Source organism: Gossypium arboreum, chromosome 9 (genome assembly GCF_025698485.1).
Source record: "Gossypium arboreum isolate Shixiya-1 chromosome 9, ASM2569848v2, whole genome shotgun sequence".
Classification (NCBI taxonomy): domain Eukaryota; kingdom Viridiplantae; phylum Streptophyta; class Magnoliopsida; order Malvales; family Malvaceae; genus Gossypium; species Gossypium arboreum.
The window spans coordinates 76914939-76939245 of NC_069078.1; the positions used below are offsets into that span (position 1 = coordinate 76914939).

The window sequence follows — 24307 nt, forward strand, 5'->3', positions numbered from 1 at the left end:
TTTAAAAAAATTGAAATCATGTTTTGTTCTAGCTAAAGGCCAACTCATATGAATATAAAAAATAGTTGATTTCGGTATTGTTTTACAAATAATTAAATCATAAAAATGTAAAATCATAGGTGGTCTAACTCACAATTTCTACACGGCTTAAATGGGACAATTCTAACCATATTCTAAAAATAATAATAAGTATTTCATACAAAATGAGTGCTAAATCAAATTTTGAGAAAAATCTATTGAAGTAATAATAAGGAAAATCAAGTAGGAAGAAGGAGGAAGGAGGCAATAAATTTATTTTGTTACGTTTATTAATAGGCTAATACCTAAACCAATATAAAATAAAATTAATTTTGTCTTAATATTTTTTAACTTTCTAATCTATATGGGAAAATAAGTCTATGATAATCACATTGCCATGTTGATGAGAAAATCTCAAAGGAAAATAAATAAAATTTGACATATATTTCAAAAATATCAATAATATTGGTAATTACTAGTTGTAAAAGCAAATCCTCGTATTCTCCCACATTAATTATCACAAATTATGAATCAAAGGATTGATGAGTTAGTATAATTTCATAAAGTGATATACAATAAATAAAAAGAAAATATTGGTTTGGTGCAGTTATGGATAAATCTTCCAGTTACTTCAAGGTTTTGATATGATTAGAAGATGAAAAACAAGTGAGAAGATTTGCAATTAATCAACAAACCTTAAAAGACAATAAAATTATATTTAGTGTAAAACAAATGATTTAGTGGCAACCAATAGTAAAAATTGCGGATGCAAATATAGTTGATATGAATTACATAGTATTAAGCAATTAATTAAAAGTAAAACTATTTAATATACCTGGTCAAGACAGATTTGTCGATGCAAGGGAACTTGAGCCAATCATCGGAATGTGATCTAAGTATTTCCATAGTTTTTTCCTTCAAATAGGTTGCACAATCGAGTTGGAGCAACATGCAAAGGTTTGTTACAGTTCCAACCTCCAACATTTCATGAACAACCCAACTGGTGGCTGAGAACTTGCTTATCAACGAAAGAATCAGTACTGCGCGATCATCGGCCGCCGGTGAAACTCTCATGATCCTCTTTGTGACAACGGCGATGCCGCCTTTATGGCGGAGAAACTCTGCTCTCCCATCAGCACAAGAACACAGATGGAAGAGTATACCCAGAATAAGCTCGGTGGTTCTCTTTTCGGGTGATCCTAATTCAAGCTCGATAAGCGCAGAAACTGCTCCCGATTCAACCATCATTAGCCGATTTCTTCCCCAGGGGCAAGCGTCTAAAAGAACATGCAAAGCTGAATTTATTCCCTGTTGAGTGATCCTGGTTGTGCATTGTTTCAAAACTCCGACAATCATCTCGAAGAACTTGGGTTCTAATCTCTCGAGTACAACCGAACTTGCTGTTTCAATGATGGATTTCAATGCTGAAACCGCATGGGATTTAGCCATAACCTGGGTGTTGAATTCACATCCTAATACCCAGATCAATGATTTGATAATCTGATCATTTTGTTTGGGTAACAAATTTGCTTCAGCCGATGGAATTCGAATTAAGAAAAGGACACTTAGGGCTTCCTCTAGGCCACTAACACAGTCTTCCTTGAAACAATTTACAATAAACGACAGCATAGCTTTAGGCACCCCAGCTTCCACCATGTATTTCCTGTTTCTTTCATTCTTGACTGCCAACAAATCCAATTCCTTCAAAGCTTTCATCTTGGAATCAGGATGCTGAAGCTGTTTGATGAGTTTAAGGAAATGGAACTTATTAATGGAAGGTTTAGGGGTAGGAATCCGGTCAACACCAAGCGAAGCATTCTCATTGCACCAGGCTTGGATCAACCGACGCAGCGTATGGTTAGGAGTTAAATCGGAGACTGTAGGCAAAGGTTGCTGGGTGACCGGACAGTTGGTGCTTTTGCCTTTGAGTAGCCATTGCTCGATGCTCTCTCGATCATAGGTGATGCCAGTTATGGCGGTCACTGGGTCTCTCATGATTTGCAAAGATATGGGACAGATGAAATACTTGGGGACTTCAACATCAAGATCTTCCATAAAATATACTTTTGGCAAAAAAACAAAAAATGTTCCTAAAGATTGATTGAAGAAAGAAAGAAGCTGAAAATTTGGAAGTAATATGGGAGAGGCAAAAAGTATGGAATGGGGGAGGAAATAACTAATTAATTACACTGACAGAAACCGCCGATGGGAAGCATTATCCAGATGACCGTGCACCGCTCGCAATACTTGAGCGCACCGGGCTGTTGAAAATTAACAGACCTAAGGGGCGACTCTGCCCGAATGCGGAGAGTTTGAGTGGTAAAAGAATGCGGCTTAATTTATTGACAAAATTGGAAATAAAGAAGAAGCGGGGATTGAATGGTCGTCTCATACTAGTCATATTGTATTCCATCGAATCATGAATCACCGCCTCCAATTAAATTCATTCCAACCACACACTTTATTGGTCAAAGGATTTTGCGCTTATATTAAAGTAACATAAAACTATTTGGAATAAATCCTCAACAGATCCTTCTACTATAGCCTCAGTCGTAATTTAATCTCTTTTAAAATCAACACAGTTTTACTATTAGAAAGCTATTAATAAACCCATTTCAAATTAATCCTCCTACTACTAAAAATGAATTAATAAGGAAAAATGGATACGTTTTAAGAAGTTGACATTAAATAAATACAATTATGCAAAACATTGGCACTTGTCCATCCTCGATTGATTGATTTTTCTTTTAAATGAAAAAATTAAAAATAAATGTTTCTAAATTTTAGAAAATTATAAAAAAACTATAAAAATTCCATCATTTGTGCAGTTATTTCTATTATTTTTCCTCTTATGTTAATGAAAATCAAAGTATCTTTATTTACTCAATTTCGAATATTATAGAGATTATATTGTCTCGTTCACATTGATATAGGCTAAACTGCTTCTTACCTATGGAGACTAAACTACCTTGTTTATTTTATATACATTAAATTTAATAAAATAATTTTAATAGTATCAACAATTAGACTTAAATTTTGAAATCTAAAAATAGAGGGACTATATTCCTAAAAATAAAAGTAGAGGGACTTGTGGTATATTTTAACCTATATATAGTTTATTAATGAAAAAAAGTTAACTTCACCATCAATTATCTTTATTTCCTTACTTCCTAATAGCATAGGGATTAAATTACTCCATTTATTTTGAGAGGGACTAAATTACTTTTGACCTTATAGTACAGGGACCGCTTGAGTATTTATTCCAAGCTATTTCGTGAAGAAAAAAACAATCATTTTTATTTTTCTAATAATACAAGACAAAGGCCAGCACAATTGATTTCGAATATCCTGACGCCATATATGTATTAACCTTAATATTTTATATTTATTTATTAATTTTTATAAATTTTGTAATATTTAAGTAATATTATGGTTAATTATAAAAAACAATATTATGATTAAAAATTAAAATAAATATATTTTAATTTTAAAATTATTACAGTTTGTATTATTATCGATACAAATTAAGAATAGAAAATTTTATTATTTAAAATAAATTTGAATTAATTTATTAATATAAATCAAAATAATATAAATTTTAAAATTTAAGGAAAAAAACTCAATGTCAATGTTCCATATCTTCAATTTGAATAGTTGTTTCAACGTACTCTTATAATATATATATATATATATATGATATCCATAAAACAAAAATAATTCAATAAAAGCAAATTTTGAATAAAATGAAGTATTTTTTACAAAATTATATAAAAATTCTAAAAACCATAAATTCAATGTACATATAAATTCTAACAAAATATATTTTAGAATATATATAATATATTTTCAAATTAAAGAAAATATATTTTAATATATAAAGATATTACGTTTGGAAAATATAATTTTAAAGAAGTCAAAAGATTAAATATGTATATTTTTAAAAAAAAGAAGAACTAATATATAGAGGCTAAATTCTAGGAATATGCCTATGTCAAATTGTTAAACAATTTTAATGATACTTGTGTTTCCATATATATATTTATTAACAATTTTAATGATAATTGTAAAACAATCTTAGAAATTACTTTTGCTTTGGGCGAGACGGATCCTAGATGTTCTTAGCTTTCAATTGAACGATCTTCTCTGCTATTCTCGTACCACGAATTGTTACGAATGTTGGCTCGAATAATCACGAACTAAGCACAGGGCCAGAAACGATTTATTACTTTCAATATAAAAGTAATTCTATATCAATAGGAATCGATAAAATTGTTATTCTCAAAAAATTGAATTTATACTTAAAAAAATATTTTTACTATTTTCTGGTAGAATAACAATAGAAATATTGAAAATCTTGTATGAAATGTTATAAATAGCTCTACGAGTGCCATTATTTATTAGAACAGAAATAATATTTATTTAATAGAAAAATTAGTCTTCCAATTTAATTAGAATAGGGGGCAACACTCCCTAGTTAAATACACTAGGGATGTCACCCCAAGGAGTTTGCGTCTCTCCTGTATTGAATCCAATTATATATGCTTGCTTTCTGGACTTTTAACCCAACACTTTATAATTTAATCCAACACAATACATATTTTTCTATTTTTCAAAATAAATATTATTTATACATTAATTTAATCAGATAAATTAATTTTTCAATTAAATGTCATAACAACTTTATCATAAAAGAATTTTGAGAAAATATAATTAATTTTCATATTCAACGGATTCATAATGACTAATTAATTTAATTCTATTTTAAGCTTCAACTATTTAATTAAATAATAATTTGAAAAACTTAAATTAATTTTCAAGTCATTTTATACTTAGTGAGAAAGCACATTCATATCCGAATGTGACTCATTTCTCTAACTCTATCATTTTCATGCACTTTTGTTTATTTGATTCTTTATATAATTTATTTCTGGTTTTAACGAGTTAGTAGATGGACCAATTGGACATATATAATTAGGGCTCAAATGATTTATAATTAAGTTCCAACTTTTTACCTATTAATAATAAATTTTTTCAATCACGAAGTCATTTTCACTATAGCATTGTGACTGAACTCTCCTTAATTACATACCATTACAAAAGCTACTCAATCAGTGCTCGTCATTATCTTGTCATAAGTGTGTTACCCTTATAAGGTATCCCTAGTCTCTTTAGGATAAATTCATTTTCCCAATATAATACTATTTTATCTTATGGTAATAATTACGTATTCCTTAATTAAATGTCAATTACTATTTCATAGTAATTAAGTCATTTATTGTAGCGACGAAAAAAAATTTTCTCTTTCGGTTGGTCGCTAATTGGGGCGATTTATTAAACATTTGAAAATCAACTTTCGATTTTATTAATAAAGGGAGTCGCCACGATCCTTTTTGTAGGTGTGATCGGACACCTAATAAAATTATTTTAAAACAAAAAGAAGGTCAAATTTAGGTCTACGTGAAAGTCCGAGAGAAAAATTGGGGTTCGGGAGTCGATTCTGTGAGGAAGGTATTAGCACCTGGCGGCGCCCAAAATTGGTATCTCATAAACATGTGTTGACTTGATTTTCAAAATACGAATTCAATTTGACATTTACTCGTGATCCAATTGAAAATGAGAATTTTAGTTTTCGATTTTTTATTAGAAAGGGTGTCCCATTTTTAACACAAGCCGACAAATTTCACCCAACATAGCGATGAAATCGATGGCTTAATATTAAATCGGTACATTGCCTTATTTTTGAAATTAATTAAAACATGAGAAAAATATTCCTAAAGTGAGAAATTAAAATAGATAAAGGACGCAAAAAAAATATCATTAATGAAAAATATTAACACGGAATACTAGAATATTAGAATAACAATAATAATGATATTTACAAAAAATAAAAATAAAACAAATCATGTACTAATAATAAAATAGAAAAATGATATATTTGTAATAATAATATAAAATAATAATATGTACAAAAAAATACATATATATATGCATATAATAAAAGTATGTAATAATAATAATATCTACAATAAAAGAAAATATTAAGAAACGTACATAAAAAATATATACATAAAAATTTATAACAATAATATAAAATAATGATATGTACAAAAAAATATATATATATATACATATGTACATAAAATATACACTAATATAATAATAGTTATAATAATACTAGCAATAGTAATAATTTGTAATAATAATATATACACAATATGGTATTTTAAAAATATATATATATGTATATATAATAGTATTTGAGAATATATACATAAGATGATATAAAATACATACATGGAATAGTATAAGAAATATATAATTAATGGTATTAAAAATATATACATAATATATATAAAATACATATAATATATATACGTATTAGAAATGATAAAAACTGTTAACACACCACATAAGTAAATAAAATATGATAATAATACTAATATAATTAATTTAAATAGTAAAGTAACTAAAAGAATTAAATTGAACTAAAAACAAAATATTTGGGGCAAAATTGAAATAAAAATAAAAGGAAAGGACTATATTGAACATGCGCGGAAATAGTGGGGGGCCAAAACAACAAATATTCCTTTCCATCAAAACTCAGCACATCAGCGGAGACTAAATTGAAAATCGCGACAAATTTCGGGGCCAAATTAAAAAAATGAATAATGACTTAATTGCAAAACAATAAAAAGCGGAAGGGCTAAAAGCGCAATTGGCCCTTCCTTAAAAAAACGCGGATCCTAGGCGGGTCGGGTCGGGTCGAACCGGTCCAAGTCAAAATGACGTCGTTTTGGGGCTTAAGTGTAGCCCCCAAAACGACGTCGTTTTGGAGGGCTATATAAGGCCTAAAATAACCAAAAAAAATTCATTTGGTGAGAGGAAAGAAAAAAAAAAAGAGAGAGAAGAGAGAAGGAGAGAGAAGGGAGGGGGGGGAATCGGCCGGGGCGATCACTGACCAAATCGACCGCCGTCATCGTCATGGCCACGGCCAATCGTAAATTTTTATTTTATTTTTATTTTTATATTTGTTTTGTATATATATTTTATTATTTTTTTATTATGATGTATATATATAGATTAATAGATTCAAAAAGGGAAAAATAAAATAAAAATAAAATAAGAGTAAAATAATAAAGAAGATAAAATCACCTTTAGGTATTTTTTAGCTTTCGATTTTGAGATTTTTGGTTTGTATTCAACGCTATCCACTTTCTTTCTTAGTTTTAATCTGCTAATATTGATACAAAAATGAAGATAAATTCTTTGTATTGATCAAAATTCCCCCCCCCTTTTTACATGATTTTTGAATGGCTTTTTATAGCCATCTTTTACATGATTTTCCATTATTTCTTTTTCTATTTTGTAGGTGATGGTGGCAGACAATGGATATCAAAAATAGGAGGAAAAATGGGGCAAGTGGAAAAGTGGCTAGGTGGCTAGGGTTTCTTGGTTTTTTTTTGGGGGGGGTTTAATGGGCTTTTGAATTGGGTTTAATATTTGGGTTTTGTAATGGGTTTGGGTAGATGTAAATGGGTCATGGGTTAAGGGTTTTAGTGGATTTAGAGGTTTGGTTGGGTTTTGATGAAATCGGGCTCGGGCAATTTGGGCTTCTACATTTATCATAAAGACAAACGATCTATAGCCACATTTATTTTTCATCTATCATGTAATGCCAATGAGAGGATATCATTTACCCATTTGTTGGGTTATGAAGTCCACTATTGTGAATGATGCTACATACTGCAGAAGTCGTATACTCAACGCACTAGATTTTAGTTCCTTATCTATTTGAAACCAATCTTTTACTTACATGAAAATATACAAGTTATGCACACACATAGTCCATCATCCACTCAAAATTAAAGTATGTCACACTATGAACGTCACATGTGAATAAATTTATAAACCGATTTAGGATCTATTCTATTTAGGTCTTGTCTGATGTATTGCCAGTTTAATTAGTTACATCTATATCTATACCTACTGAGAGTCAGCCACTCTGATACTCAATACAACATCTTCTTAATTGGACTTGATAGACGATATATTAGTTTTTCAATCGATTTGTTCATTAGACTAAGGAGATGTTTAAAGACATGTTTAAGTTTATCTACTAATATAAGTTATATTTTCATATTACGATCTAATTACATAATTAGCTAAATGTTAAACAGCCAATGAATCAATATTTATTTTTATTTTGCTTTGAGTGGAAAAAGAATTGAAAACAATATCAATGATTGATGGAAGTAAGAGGGGATAACAATTTTATTAAGTCTCACATATTTGCTAAGTCAACTTTTACGTTAAAATTACTTAACGGAGTTATCATAACTGACCTAGTTTATTAATGATAAAAAATTAATGATGTAACATAATACTTGGTATTAAACTTAAAATTGCCCATTTCATTTCATTTTAAAGCTCATAAATTAGATTAGAGAGTTGCATGCCCTCGTAGCTTTACCATTAAATATTATAAAGAAAAAAAAAATTTGTTGACTTTCCACAAAATATCATTGAGAATAATTACAAATAAGAACTAATAGTCAAAGTTATAATTACTGATCATTGTGGAAAGTTTGATTTTATTTATTACATAAAATGGCAATAATTAAATAATCAGAATTATTTAAGATTTATTAAAATAATAAATGAATTTCAAAATTCTAAAAGTAATTTCAAAATTCAAGTTATATCAAAAGCGGTAGTCTAGTTAAACCATGAAATCGAGGTGAATTTAGGGGTGGTAGGTGCCCGACCCCTCTAAAATATAAAATTATTATTTAGACTTTTAAAGTTTTTAAATTAATAAAGATAAAATTACACTTTGACCCTATAAAATTATAAAAATTTAATTTAATTCTTTAAAAATTATAAAGATATAGACTATAAAAAATTAAAATTTCATTCGACCTCTAAAAAATTATTCTAACTTCGCCCTTCTAAGATTTTACCTTCTCCTCTTCCAAGAAGATAAAAATTAATGTATAAAAACCTAATTTTGTCTTCATGAACCCCTTCCCCCCCAGCTAAAATTTCATTATATTACTGCATAAATAAAGCCAATAATTATTCACATCTTGTCTTTCATAAATTTTTTGTTTTGAACATTTTTTGTGGTCGAATTCTCAAAACGGATATTATTATTTTATAATTTCGAATCCAATAATTCTTACTTTCTTCTTAACATTTTACCATACTGATGAAATGTTAAAGTTAAAAAAAAAGTGTTAGATTTTAAAATGGTTCATCAACTTAACTTTCAGATATTAAAATTTTGAATTATAAAGGAAAATTTTAAAGGAAAGTTTTCGTTAAATCTCAAACACTTAAATCTCACGTTGCAATTTTTAAAGGAAAATTTTCGTTAAAAACAAGAGGAAGTTTATTATGCAAAAGGATATCAACATGTTTAAATAATAAATTGAAATATTTTGTTTTATTAAATTTAATTGTTTATAAATATTAAATTATGATATATTCACAAGTCAAAAATGGGTGAAAATATAAATTTATAAAAAATATTAAATACAAATAAAATTTTGGTTTAGATGATAAATTTGATAGAAATCATGATGTTTTAAGTTTAAATTTCATAATAATATTATTTTATAAATATGTTTTTATAAAAATATAAAAAATAGAAACACTCTCAAATTAATATTTTTTATTTTGTAAAAATAATAGGGTTTTAATCATTCTCCAATTAAATTAGTGTCCAATTAACTCATAATACCAACTCAATTAATAACTTAAATAATAGTATAGATAAAAAAATAAACATAAAATAATCAATTTTATATAAGTAAACATGTTACTAATATTTAAAAATGAATAAAATATTCATAACCGTATCAAATCGAAATTCACATGTAATTTTAAAATGAAAAATCAAATATAAACACTAATAATATAATGTGTAATTGAATTTAGTGTTATGAGTCAAGTGAAACCAACTTAATAAAAAAATAAAATTAATAAACTTCAAACTAAATAGTAATAAAATCAGGATATTTATGTAATTTTTTTTTTGTTCTTTTTAAAATTTAAACTTCTTAAAAGTATTATCTACCTTTCTTAACTTCTAATGTCTCTTAACAAATTAATAGAGTGGGGGAAGATGAATGCATCCGGCATTCATGAAGGTGATGGTGGTTTTTAATATTATACATCCATGGTGAAGCAGGGCATGGAGCAAAGCATGCCAATTGTGAAACAGTGATGAATTTAGCAACATTTGCTTCCTCCCCGCTCTATTGCCTTCCTTACTCATCCTAGTCTTCTAGTAAACATAGTTAAAGCCATATTGCATAAGGGGTCTTGAGATTGAGATTTCTTCTATCTCTTAAGCAATTCAACAATAGGATATTCAACTAATACCAATTATAGATATTGAGTTGCTTATTGAGTTGTAACTTGATGAACAACCAAAAAAGTAAAAGTAAATATAGACACAATAATTGGTCCAAAATGTTTTCTACATTTGTGGGCCTTTGCTGAAATAGTAATCTATTATGTATCAGTAGTAAAGATGTGATTTAAGTTTAATTTATTCACCAAATTATAATCTCACTCCTATATGATAACTAAGATTCACTTTCCCCCATTAAGATTTTTCCCTTGAAAATTTAGCTACAAGCTAAATATAAAATAATTTGTTTACAATGTGTTTGCACTCAAAGTAAGTCTGTGAGATGAACTAGATTTGTGATCTACTCAATTTGTACAAGACCAAGTAAACAAGCCTTAATTATATAGGTATAATAGGCTTACAAATCTTCAACTAGTGTGAATGATATATTCCTTCTAATTTTGCTTCAATTAGACTTTCATAGGGTAATTCGATTACACTTAAATTTTTTAATACAAAATCATTACTTGACCAATATTTTGCAAGATAAAATCTATATAATTACTATTCAAAATAATGTATAAAAAGATATTCGCGTTATTTATATCTAAATATGTGAACACATATAGCATGTTGCACACTCCGTTGAGTTGCAAAATGAATTGTAACCGTGCAACTGGCACTAGCCAACCCAACACTCAATAAACCGTCCTCTAAGACTTCCCCTTTTAATCTTTTCATGGAAAGGCAGTGGAAAGATCTGCAGCAGCTGCTGGTATGCCAATTTGTTGAATATAAGAGGCATGGAGGGTTTACCAAGTTGATGGCCCAACAAGTCGGCTGGTCATTGGATACATTTAACTTGGATTTTATTTATTATTACTTTGAATTTCAACGATTGATGTTCCAACTTCCAAGTCCACCCATTTTGTTTGATTCTTTGTTTTTATTATTAATTGAAATGTATGTTTCCACTGCCACTGCCTAGTCCACACTCCACTCCGTTTGAACACTGCAAATTACATAAAATAAAGTCAAATTCTCATATCTAATTATTATTAGAGGTTTTATTTCTCCTTGCAATTAATTAGCAACTACTGGAGAAATTTTAAGCATTTGAAACCCACGCATTAAGTTTCTTTTCTTGTGAAACTCATGCATTGGATTGTGGTTTGCAATTACCCAACTTTTTTCACGCTAATTACCTTAAACCATCACCACATGTTTTTGCAATCCACAAACGGTCTGCAGGCCCGTCTATTCTATCACCTTAACAATTTAACACTATAACTTAATTTAAGGATATACAAATTTATGTATTCTTTTCCAACCCATTAATTTCGATTTTATAATGTTAGATTCTTGAAATTTTAACCCAATAAATCAATAAAAATTTGAATTATCATACATAATATTTTTACGTAATTTACACTATATACCATAAATCTAATATATATAAATTATTATTCAGTTAATGTATTTTTTTTTACTTTTTGAGTTGGCTGTCAGTTTGGCAGCTCATTAACCTTTTATTTTCTCAATTTTATTAAAATTAATTTAATAAAAATTTGCTCAGGTAATAAAAGATAATGGAGAAAAATCAAATGATAAATAAAAAGATAATTCCTTTAAAAAAATAAAGAAATAATTAAAACTAATGACTATTTTAGATTTAAATCTTTTGCTTTTTTTACCAAAAATATTTTGTTTTCAAATGATTACAAATTGGCTTAAAATTTAAAACGTATTCAAACTTTGAAAAAATTCAATTAAACCCTTTTATTGACTCAATTAATTTTTTGAACTAAAAAAATATTGTATTAAGTAGTCCCTTCGACTTATGGAAACCGTTGTTGATCATTAATGGATGATGAGTAAGTTGTTGACCATTAAAAAGTAAATAAATTATAAAAAATTATTTAAAAATAAAGTAGTCTTTGTCCTTGGTCCAAATTACTTTTAGGATAAATTACTCGTTTGGTCACTCAATTTTTAGGGTGTTTTCATTTTGGCCACTCAAAAAAATCATTGCAATTTTGTCACCCAACTTAGGACACTTTCATTTTAACCGCTCAAGCACTAAATATTTAACAATGGTTAATTGTACATAGCGCATCATGTTTACACTTTTATTTTGACCACCTGACTTCTAGGTTACTTTCATTTTAGTCACTAAAAAAAAGATGTTTTTTAAATATTGATGGGGTAAAAAAATTAAGGAATGAAGTGCAAAAAACAATAGAAACTAAAATAATGCATTAAAATTTTGACATATCGTACTTCTTTATTATTGTCAAAAGTTTTAATTTTTTAATATTAAAATTTAAATTTTAAAACATCAAAATCAATCAAATAATTGTTTAAAAAATTTATCTCTTAATAGTGTCAGTTGATTTGCTATTATAATGTTAAAATTAATTTAATCTCATTATAAAATTTTAAAATTTATTTTATATTTCCAAATTAAATTTAAATCAAATAACTCATGTTTAATAATTGTCTCTGAAATTAAATTTATTTTGATTACATGATCTTAAATTTTTCATGTTGAGATAAAAGCAAAGAAAAATCTTTGCAATTAATTAAATTAATTAAATTTATCTTTCATACCAAACAAAACCCAATTTTTTATGGGAAAACCCAAAAATTTTTAATTACTTGGCGTGTATAGTCAATTATCATTAAGAATTTAACGCTTGGGTGGTTAAAATGAAAACTTCTTGAAAATTAGGAGACAAAAATGAATGCAGCCTAAAAGTTGGGTGACAAGTAGGTAGTTTACCCTTACTTTTATTACAGCTCAGGACATAGTTCTTAGGGTTTCTTTACTTGGCTCTGTCCTCACGTTTCCCTTTGGATGTTGGAAGGTTGAAGGTTGTTGGTTAGTTCCTTTTGTCTTTTTCTGGTTTTACTTGTATTGTAACGTTTTTAGGCTTTACTCTTTTTATGGGTACTGGGGAGGAGTTGAAAGTGGAAGTGGAAGTGGGGGATGACATAGCTTTCGGGTTGGAGATAATGGAACTGGAAAGGGATTAAACCATTGAGCTTAAGGTTGGAGAGATATCATTGATAGGATGAATTCTTTTGAAGTGAAATCATCCGCGCGCCCAGGGTGCGCCAGAACCATCCTTAACAAAGCTTGTCCTCACAGCAAGGATATGAAGGTTCATGTCATGACATTAAAACCAAAATGTTTCTTGCTCTCTTCATCATTTCACAAGGTTGAATTTTCATATTGGAAGACATGAATGTAGAGGAGAATTCTAAATTCCTCAACAATATTCTTTTTCTGGATGGAAAGGATTTGATTTGGGCAAGGCCTTAATCTTGCTCAAGGTATGATGTCATATACTTAAACATTTTCTTGTCCATACGTTGCATCTGAAATTTTGGTATTTTGTGTTATTTATTGAGAGTGTAAATTTTTTACTCTTAAATTTAAAATATTAATATTAGGAGACGACCAATTTACATATGTGTAAGATTAGGGGTAAGAAAAATTTGATTTAATTTAAAAAAAATTTTAAAAAATTGAATTTCAAGTTATTCGAGCCAACTCGAATAAGTCATTCAAGTTTTGAGTTCGAGACGAGTTGAACTTTACAATTTGAATAACTCGAATAACAGTTTAGTGTAAATACCCTTTGGTCCCTATCAATTTTGAAAATGAGCAAATTGGTCTCTTTCAACAAAAATTAAAAAATTCAAAATATTTTTAAAAATTCTAAAATTTATATTTTTTAAAAGTTATAAAAATTCTAAATATATATATAAATAAAGTTAAAATTAAAAATTTTCTAAAACAATATTTTTGGGAACTAGTATAAATAAACTAACAAAAATATGTATATAAATAAAATAAATTATTTCAAGGAGTTTAATGATTAAAATTTATATGTATCTCAAAATATTTTAATTAATTATATTTAATAGTTTTGGAGTTGAGAGTAGAGGCACACTAATCATCCATTGTGGAAGCATGGGCTTCACTTTTCAACAATAGACCAGAATGCTGTGTCATCAAAGGTCTGTTGTGATTTTTATTGGGCTTTCGTACTCTTGGTTCTTGTCTTTTAGATGATTGTTTATCTATAATGGTCAAGTCACAGTTGTTACTGCTCGATGTTCCAACAGAGGAACTCGTAAGTATTTCCTAATATTGTGTCTCATTCTTTGTTTCTCCTTTAAATAATTCCATTGCTTTTTATATGCAGTGTATGTGAGGACAGTAATCCAATGAACAACTTTAACTAGTTTGGCTTTGATATTCACAAGCCAATACCATGCATATGTACCTCAACTTATTCTTCTTTTATTACATCTCCTTGACTCAACTATTGCAATGGCTTTTCATTAATCAGCTGTTTCTAGTCTTTTCTGTGTACTATTTCCTCTAGATTTAAGGAACAAAAATGGATGCACCAAGCACAACTGGAGATGCTGTTGTGAGACTATGAACACAAGGGTGTGAATATTGGACCACAACATGATGACTTGCGGAATGGTGTAAATTTAATATGCCCATTTCATCTTCAGTGATGATATCAAATCCGAGCGGAGGTAAAATGATTGTGTAAGTGGGCCGCCTATTTTCTAGATTTAACAATCTTATTGTTATGTGAGGCAGGAAAGACGACATCATTTATCAGCTGTGGACAAAGTCGGAAAAATTGATGGAATTCGTTAACAGTTGGGTGGATGCCTCCCATAAGATAGTTAAATGTCATGCAATCAAGTCCTACGGTTGAAATAATTGAGGCCAAGCTCAAGGTTGTTGTGGTTGTGTGGATAAGGTTTTGAAATCTTGGTGAGAGTCTGGCTTCTGTGATGACTAATGATGAGGGTTCTCTGGCATTTTAAGAGGGATTGACAGTCTTTGGAATCAACATTTGCTGTGGTTATGAAATGAACTTTGGCTTCTGTGTCCTGCATAAATTTAGCTTCTGCAAAGAGGAAACTAACTATTACAATTACTCTTGTCTCCCTTTTTATTTTATCAAGCATCAATAAAATTTCATCCTCAATATTGATGGAAATACTAGAATCAAACCCGAATTGAGTAAAATTTGATTTACTTGTTGTATACCCCCAAGTAACTAATTCATGATATCCAATCCCCAAAACTTACAAAATTAATATACAATCCTCAAAAATATATGGCTGAGATCCTAAGCTGGCTAAGGAGTGACACAAATTGTGCTATTCAACGTATATTTCTGTACTAGAGGTGGATTTTCTTCTTTCTTTTTAAACTACCTCAGGAGAGAAAATGAAGAGCAAGGACTAGTGTGAAACCCCTGAAACCATCACCTCTATGGCTGAGTTCCTTGAATCTGAATTCAAATCACATTGATCAGGCAACGAAGTCCGGTAACAATTGCGCAGCAAACCTTTTTCGGTTCTGAACGTCAATGTTCTCAATCTCATATGCAGCTGAAGAGTGGGGTGTTGAAGGGTTTATAGCACCATACTCATTTGGTTCACCAATGTCGAGCCTTCTCCCCATTTGCAGGGTTTGGTTTGGGAGAAAAGTTTGGTGAGTAGCAGACAAAGAGAGGTTTTCACAGTGGGGAAGACCAAGAGTGAGTGAAACACCATTACCAGGGAACCTTGGAGCGAAGTGTTCTGCATCAAACCTTGCCATTTCAGCAATAGGATATTGCCCGAAACCTCCAATGAAGTTGGTATCGGTTCCCATGAATGAGTAGCCCTCTTTGCCAAACTTGATGGAAACATCGTCTGCTGCCTCTCTTTGTTTAGTGTCCATGTCTATTGGGGACTGCAACAGTACTTCAGTGCTCCTTGGCTTCTTGGGACTTCCTTGGGTGATCCCTTCCAATTCGGATGAGCCAATGAAGGAATACCCTGACTGGTTTTGGGCATTTCCTGCAAGAGGAGACGTTGAAGCCATGGAAATGGACATTGAGGAAGCATTCTGGTTTGCAGAATTGTCCTGTTTCGAGCTGCTCAAACTTTTAGCTTGGTTCTTTGCTGGTGTTGGACCAGTGGATTTAGATGCTGAATCTTCATTGTTCTGTTCCTGCTCCTTGATTTCCTCCAGGTACATCTCTTCCACCATTGGCTTCCAAAGCCGGACTCGAGCATTTATGAACCAATTAGACACCTAAATTATCACACACACAAAAACATCATCGATTTAGACATGCCACAAGCGGGACAAGTCATAAGAGTCTCAAAAAGATTGCTAAACAACACAGTTCATAGGCGCCTGGTACCTGACTCCTGGTAAGCCCTGTTTGTTTAGCAAGCATGTGCTTGTCTGAGTCTTTAGGATATCTGGAAGTGCAAATATAGGAATCAGACACCATTGGAAGGGCATTCCAAAATTAGAAAGTTTAAGGAACGAATGGAAATTAATTACTAATACTTACGGGTGGAGAAAGTGTTCAAAGAGCCAAGCTCGAAGAACAGATACGGATCTTTCTGGTAGTCCTCTTTGTGGTCTCCAAGCATTGTGTTGGATCATCCCCAGCTGCTGAAGTGCTCTTTGTTGACGAAGCTGATGATCCACAAACTTAAGTCCGGAGCCTTCGGTCTTCCCTCCCAGTCTATCTTCTTCACCTAAGCTCTTGTTTACAGCTCGAATCTGGCCAATTATTGCATCTTTCAAACACCGAAACTGCTTAGAGATGGTCTTTAATGCAAGAGCTGTATATGTTTTAGCTGACCCAATTCCAGCCGTTTGCTCAAATGTGGATATTACAATCTGCATTTGGTGATGGTATTGCCTGTACCTTTGATCCACCTAAAAAACCCGATTTCAAGAATTTTGCATGCAGATTTTAGACTCTGATGGGTAAACTTGATAGATTTATGGTCGAAAAATAAAATTTCATGAAAATTTCGATATAATAAGACTTCAAAATTATTTAAAAAATCCAATTGATGAGCCAGTGAAACTAACTTTTATCCCACTTCTTTACTGATATCAATTTAGAACAAATTTTCCTTGACCAACATAACTTTCCCCAGAAAGTAAACTTGTTTTCTTATACACCTTCACTTTCAAGAAGAAATCAAACCAAACCCACCAAAACACATATATAGACAAGTATTTATACATATACGATAATTATATAATTTCCTTACCTCATCAAGCATGCTAATTAGCTTTGCTTTCTTCATCTGAATTTCTTGTCTCTCAGCCGTGCTCAGCTCAGTCCTGCGCTTACCAACAGCATCCTCGCCACCAGAACCGTCTCCGGCCGCTGCCGACAATTCTCCGGTACCCTTGCTTCTATTGCTATCATTTCCACAGCCCTTTTTTGCCATTTCGGTCTTTGTAAACCCAGTATTGTCGACATTAACAACCTCATCAAGAAGCTCTTGAGCAGCCCTCAAGTATTTAGAGCTCAACAACACACTTTGTATACCTGAAACCCCATTGGTCACCGCTGAACAGGAAGAAGCCGAACCGCCTGAAACTGCTTGAGGCTGTGATCCATAATTACTGGGCTGATGCTGGGAAGAAAGGGTCAAAGATAGTCCCTGCTGAGCTCGTGGGGTGTCACGTGGTGCTCCAGAAGGGTCAATAGGGTTGTACGAGTTGTAATGGAGGCGCTGTACGAGACCATGCAAGGAGGAGATGGCGTCTTGGTTGGAACGGGAGGTGACGGCGGGGAGAGGGATGCCGACGAGTTGCTGGGAGTGGGAAGAGGGAGCGTTAGGAGAGAGGGAGTTGAGGAAAACGAGGTTGTTTGAGGGCGGCGGAGGAGGAGGGGTATTAGAGTAGTGAACATAGGCAGGGTTCATAAGTACGAGGGTTTGAAGATCATCAGCTGCTTGGATTTCAGGGTTCCCATGAAAGTAGGCCGCCATATCGGATACGGCTTTCGCAGTTTCTAAACGAGTTTTGCAAAGATCTAATGGTATTTCCTGCACTTTCACTTCACTGAAAGGAAAAACATAGAGAAAGCATTAGTACTTGCGTAGTTAGTTAGATAGAGTAAAAAAAATCCATATAAAAGAAGACCAAAAGCTTACACATATGTTTTACCTTATTCGAATCAACCAATGAAAAGGGTTTGGTTGGGTGATGAATTTGTGAATTGTGAGAGAAAATAGGAGAGCTAGTTTGTGAAGTTGCAGCAGCAGTAGCAGAAAGGATAAACGAAGGTGTTGGGATGGATGATCAAGAGGATCCTGGAGAAATCAATAGAAAGAAAAGGAGTGATGACCCCACATAGAGTTGAAACACAAGTAATTGTGATTGGTAAGGGATTGAAAACAAGCCATGTTACTTGTCTGTCTCTACTTCCTCATACGTACGTTGAGGACATGGGAAGAAGAAGAAGAAGTGAATGAAAGGTGTGGTGTTTATATACAGATAAGAGGAGGAGGAGAATAGGAGAGAGAATAGAGATTTGAAAGGGAGAGAATTGATTATAGTTAATAATATTATCGGTACCTGCTGTGAGGATAATCTCAGTGCACACGTTTTTCATCATCATCATCACCTTCATTCTTCACTGCAATGAAAAACATGGATTTTTTAGCCCACCAAAAAAAAAATATTAATGAAATTTAGAGAAAGAAAGCTAACAGAGATGTGGCTAAAAAAGTAGCATAATTAGAGAGAAAGAGAAGGGGCACATATAGGGATAACATGAATCACAACACTAATAGTATAAATCAACCTGTGTGAATATGATGTATCCACAGAATTGAAGAGATTGTAACAATTGAATTCCCAGATCATAAAATAGAGTTCCTTTTGTCAGACTCAAAGCCTCTGCAAACTCCCCCCAAACTGAAAAGGAAACAAATATAAAGGGGCGAGAAAAAGATACCCCATCTCTTTTATTCACTTCATTATCCACACACTCTCTTTGCATTCCTTTTTGGCTACTAAATTGAAATCATACCATACAAATTAATTTGTAGTGATTTTTTTTCTTAGAATAGATAAGTGGGAATTTTAGTGCAACTATGAAATGTTGTTATCCTTCACAAATGATGAACCAATTCCCCTTCCTTTTTCATTGGCTTGGGGAGGCCAAGTACCTGCGAATACATCAAAACTACCAACTTCTCTGATTTGACCCTCCCTTTTCAAATCAACTTCGATCCACCCAATTTTACTCTCTCAAATATCACAAATATGACCCTTATTGAATTGGTGAAATAAATCGAAATAATATATTATGAAAAACATCAATTCTGGAGTTTTTAACTTCAAGTTTCACAATTACATTATAGAATGTATTAAAAAATAATTAAATATATAAATATAACAATTGTGGTGGTCTTAATTCATTTATAAAATCGCCTGCAATATATCAAATAATTGCACATTTTATCCTATTTTTTATCAATCATAATTCATTGCACATTTTTATCATTTTATTCATTATTTATACGCTTTTACTTTTTACTAGTTTCTCATGCAGATTTATTATTATTATAACCGTTTACATTTTTTATTAATAATCATTAATTTATTACATTATTTTAGTTTTTCACTTACTTTTTGTATTTTTTATTTTTTTCACCTACGTGTGAGAGTGTTCATAATATTAGTAAATTAACGTTTTTTTAAAAATAATTTTATATTTATATGTGTTAGAAGTTTACAAACTGCTAAAAATAGGAAATCCTCCACAAACAAAAGCTTAATTAAGAAAATGAAAAACATAATGTTTACTTATTTTTGTCATTTTAGCTCTTTTTTTATTATCATTTTACTCTCAACTTTTAAATTTTAGTTATTTTATTTGTTTTTGGACAGAAAAGTGACTAATCTATTAAAATTTTTACAGTATTTATGTGACTACTAGCATGGTAATCTACGATAATTCATGAAAATTAATAAAAATTAAAATAACAAATTTAAAAAGTTCATAAAAACTTTTAGAAAATTTATCAATGTTTGTAATAAAGTATCGTAAAATGTCATTAAAATTTTAACAGTTTGATCAATTTTTCTGCCAAAAATAAATAATTTAACTAAATTTTAAAGGTTCAAAGCTAAATGACCTAAAATAAAAAATAAAAGCTAAAATGACAAAAATAATAAACATTAAGGACTAAATTTATGTTGATGACAAAATAAAATGAGTATAATAATTAAACGAAAAGAAAAATAAAAGAGAGGATGAATTGTTGATGATGATGATGATGATAAACAGAGAGGGTCCTACTCGTCAATTCTACATTAAATATCTCTTTGTCTTTTTCCTTTTTTATTTTTAATTTTCAAATTTTAGTTTTTTTCCCTTCTAGTGGATTATTGAAGATAAAGCAATTAAGTTACAAATCAACAAAGATCCAACCACCAATGCTTGACAAAACCTGAACACAAAATGAAATAAATATTAGTGTATTATCGGGCCTCCGTCTTAGTAAACTGAGTTAGTAAATAATTATTAGGAGTAATTATGAGTCTAATAGTGTATTTAATTAGATTTTTATTTAGTGAATTTAGCTTAATTTAAAGTAATTAGGAAAAAGGATCAAATTGAATAAAGAGTGAAAGTCTAATTACAGATTAAAAGAAAGTAAAAAGGGCTAAAATGAGAATTAAGCCATTAAGCATAGTTCAGGCGGCATAAAAGGGAATAAAATCTAAGATTTTATTTGTTTTAATTATATAATTAATGATATTTAAATATAATTTATATTATATGAATTTATGATAATTAAATTATAATGATATTATATTATTAAATAAATTAAAATATGCCAATTGTATGGATATGATAAAATATATGTGTAATATATGTATTTGTACATTTGTAATATAATTGTATATATTTTCTTAAGTTTTAAGTAAATGATATTTATTAATTAAATTATTATATTATAAGATTTTTTTATTTGATAAATTAGTTAGATTAAGACAAATGTAAGGTTATGATATGGTATAAATTTATTAATTATATTTGTTATTAAAATAAATATTTTATAATTATTAATTAACTTAAATATAAAATAAAGTAAATGAAATAAAAGAAAAGAAAACATAAAACAAAAGAAACAAAGCCAAAAGTAACAGAGGCTATTTCGAAACAGAGCAGGAAAGAAAAAGGAAAGAAAGAAGAAAGGAAAAATTCAGGTTTTAAAGCTTGAAGTTTAATTGGTAAGTTTCATCAAGTCCTTTTCCTATAAATTTAATGTTTTTGGAACCCTAGAGTGAAATACTCTTGGATTTAAGTTGAAATTTTGAATGTTAATAGATTTTTGAGTAGGGTTTATGTTGAACAAATGATGGAATTGGGGGTTTATTTGATAGAAATTTTGATTGGAATTGAATAAAGGATTGAATTGTAAACTAAGCTATAAGTTTTGAGTTTTAGGGATTAAATTGAAATAAATTCGAAATTATGAAAATATGATAAAAATTAGATAGTTAAATGTGAGTTTGGCAAGAAATTGAGTAGCAAAAAGGTATGAATTGAGAAAGAAAAATATATAGGTTTAGTTAGGATTAAATTGGAATTAAAGTAAAAGTTAGATAAAAATTTCAGCAATTAAATTGTGTTGTGTTAATGATTGTGAAATTATTTTAATTGTTCGTAGCTAATATCGAGCCTGAAGCATCGACCCAACAAGGAAAAGAAAAGATCGTCGAGGATTAAATCAGAAGAGAATTCTGGTTTGTATCACTATAATTCAAACTTTATCATTATTATGTGTTTAATTTACTAATTATGTGTGGTAAGTATTTTAAGGTAAGTGTTTAGTAAAATGATAAATTTATGATTGGGTACTGAAATTGAGACTGATACTAAACTGAATTATGGAATACTGAATATTGTTTTGAGCATTAAATTGAATTGTGAAGTTACTAAATATTGTTATGTGTATTGCATTGAACTGTGAAATTACTGAAGTAATGAATTACTATAATACTGTGAAACTGATTGAAATAAGGAATTATATTTGATACTGAACTGAGATGGAAATTGTACTGAAAAGTAAATTAAATACCCTATTAACTAGTCGGGCTAGTTGGATATAGTTGGCATGCCATAAGATATGGAAGAGTATGGGTTTTTGCTTGAAACATCGATCGAGCACTTATGTGCCGACCATCGTTATCTTATTCTTATCGATTCGACACTTTGTGTATCGAATCATATTCTTTATCTTCATTATGATTAGGTTCAATCTTATTATCGCTACCATTATCGATTACTATTTAGGTATCAGTATGCTGTTAAGGCACAATGTGCCGTACTGGTGTGTTGGTTGGAATCTGTGTATCCGTCGAGTCCGAGTGAAGTTAATAGGGGCAAATGAAATAAATTTACTGATAAAACTAAATTTGAATGATATGGCATATGTGAAAGGTGAGAATTGAAATAAAGAAATAAGAATGGTATATATATATAATCAAATGATAACATAAAAAGATTAAATTGTTTATTAAGTGATGATAATTGTAATGTAAAAGAATGTGTGTGATTTAATGTATTTAATTATAAATTGAATTATAGTGATACCATTGAGTATATGCATACTCAGTCAGAGTTGTTCTATCTATGTGAGTTGTAAAAGTCAAGTACTGAACCATCATCCAAAGCCAGACCCGACTTCAGCAAACTTTTGGTGATGCATATTTTCTTTTGGTAATGTGGCATGTACATAGAATGTGTATAAAGGTTATTATGTTTTGATTATAAATGGTTAAAAATGTTAGTATTACAAGTCTAAGAATTATAATGAAAGAAATTTATCCATTTCAATGTAATTAGTACATTGATATATTTAAATTGACATTATATTGATTGAGTTTGATTAGAAGGTATTTAGAATAGAAAATGAGTATATGAGAAGAGTTGGTTGAATTGGTTATGTTTGAAATAGATAAGGTTTTAATTGCAGGGGATTTTATGTAAAAATAAGCAGAAATGCTGTCGAAATCTAATAAAAAAAATTTCGGAGTACTTGAACGAGTCTTGTTTCACTTTTAATACATGTTTTAGACTTCGAGAGTTCATTACAGGGACTTAGTTATTAAATTATACTATGAATGTTATTTTATTTGTGAACACACACTTGGATGGTTGCCATTAAAGCGTTACATCAACTTTTAATATTACCAAGATTGATATATATATCAAGAATTATTTAAGTCTTAAAGAAAACATGGATTTCCTCTTGACTAAAGTGTCTATAGTTCCAAGTTCTTAATTTGAACTACTAATAAAAATGTGTTATTATCGATATAAGGAAAAAGTTACCGTGGTTTGTGACGGTTCATTTGAACAGTTGAGGAGTTAAGAATATTCAAGGGAGAGAAAGAAAGTGTGGCTTATCTTTTACATCGATATCCTTAATATTTAAAAAGAAATCTCTGATTATCCTTAATGTGCTATGTTTTGTCTATATAGTAATGTCTTGTTATTGTAAGGTATAAGTTGTCATGTCAAAACAATAGATATATACAATGTTTGAATCACAAATACTCAATTCATGTAAAGGTGGATCTTGATGACTAAGGCTTTTGAGGTCTTGGACCGTCATGTGTTTTTAACTTGCGAAATGAGCCTTCTTAATCCAGGGTGCTAACTGGTGAGACTGGAGGGACACGATGCAGACTCATAAGATGTAACAGTTATAAAAAAAGAAAAGCATGCATCAAGAAAAGCATGCTCCGTAAATCGTCTAATTGGATAAAATGGTGATCGAGAGGTAAATGTGGGCCAATTAGTAGTTTGAGCAATTTAGATCCGTAATCCAATAATTGAGAACATGGACATCAATCGACCACTTTTTCTCATTGAATTGATATTTTTTGTATTTTTGACTATTATTCAATTTAGTCATCTTAGATGTATTTGAGCTTAATTAACCTTGAATTATGAATTGTCGTAATATAACACTTAATCATTAGTTAGCTAGACTTCTTAGTTGCATGCTTGATCGTTGTCATTCATCTTATCACTTGTTGTCTCTTAGGGTTCGATC

At 30.1% G+C, this 24307-nt stretch overlaps 2 protein-coding genes across 4 annotated transcripts; both read right to left on the reverse strand.

Moving 5' to 3' along the window:
- Positions 1-708: 708 nt before the first annotated feature.
- On the reverse strand, positions 709-2326 carry LOC108456107 (E3 ubiquitin-protein ligase PUB24-like). Its single transcript, XM_017754706.2, has one exon. It carries the CDS (start codon positions 2071-2073, stop codon positions 841-843), a length of 1233 nt encoding a protein of 410 aa, XP_017610195.1. The 5' UTR covers positions 2074-2326; the 3' UTR covers positions 709-840.
- A 13034-nt stretch (positions 2327-15360) lies between these two features.
- On the reverse strand, positions 15361-19531 carry LOC108454335 (BEL1-like homeodomain protein 1). Of its 3 annotated transcripts, XM_017752756.2 has the most exons (7): positions 19033-19531; positions 18804-18864; positions 18393-18538; positions 17486-18287; positions 16768-17141; positions 16612-16672; positions 15361-16499 (listed from the first exon to the last, which is right to left on the reverse strand). In XM_017752756.2, the coding sequence occupies exons 4-7, from the start codon at positions 18212-18214 to the stop codon at positions 15729-15731; spliced, it is 1935 nt and encodes a 644-aa protein (XP_017608245.1). In that variant the 5' UTR covers positions 18215-18287; positions 18393-18538; positions 18804-18864; positions 19033-19531; the 3' UTR covers positions 15361-15728. The 3 variants fall into 3 exon arrangements, with proteins under 3 accessions (XP_017608245.1, XP_017608246.1, XP_017608248.1); XM_017752757.2 differs by lacking the exon at positions 18393-18538 and having other exon boundaries at positions 19033-19511; XM_017752759.2 differs by lacking the exons at positions 18804-18864; positions 19033-19531 and having other exon boundaries at positions 18393-18780.
- Between the last annotated feature and the right edge of the window lie 4776 nt (positions 19532-24307).

Excerpts from the sequence above, each read along its gene's own strand:
- LOC108456107 (XM_017754706.2), bottom strand. The coding sequence starts at position 2,073 with ATGGAAGATCTTGATGTTGAAGTCCCCAAGTATTTCATCTGTCCCATA.
- LOC108454335 (XM_017752756.2), bottom strand. The coding sequence starts at position 18,214 with ATGGCGGCCTACTTTCATGGGAACCCTGAAATCCAAGCAGCTGATGAT. Across the intron at positions 17,142-17,485 it reads TAATTAGCATGCTTGATGAG|GTGGATCAAAGGTACAGGCA; the intron begins GTAAGGAAATTA and ends CGGGTTTTTTAG. Across the intron at positions 16,500-16,611 it reads CAGGGCTTACCAGGAGTCAG|GTGTCTAATTGGTTCATAAA; the intron begins GTACCAGGCGCC and ends GTGATAATTTAG.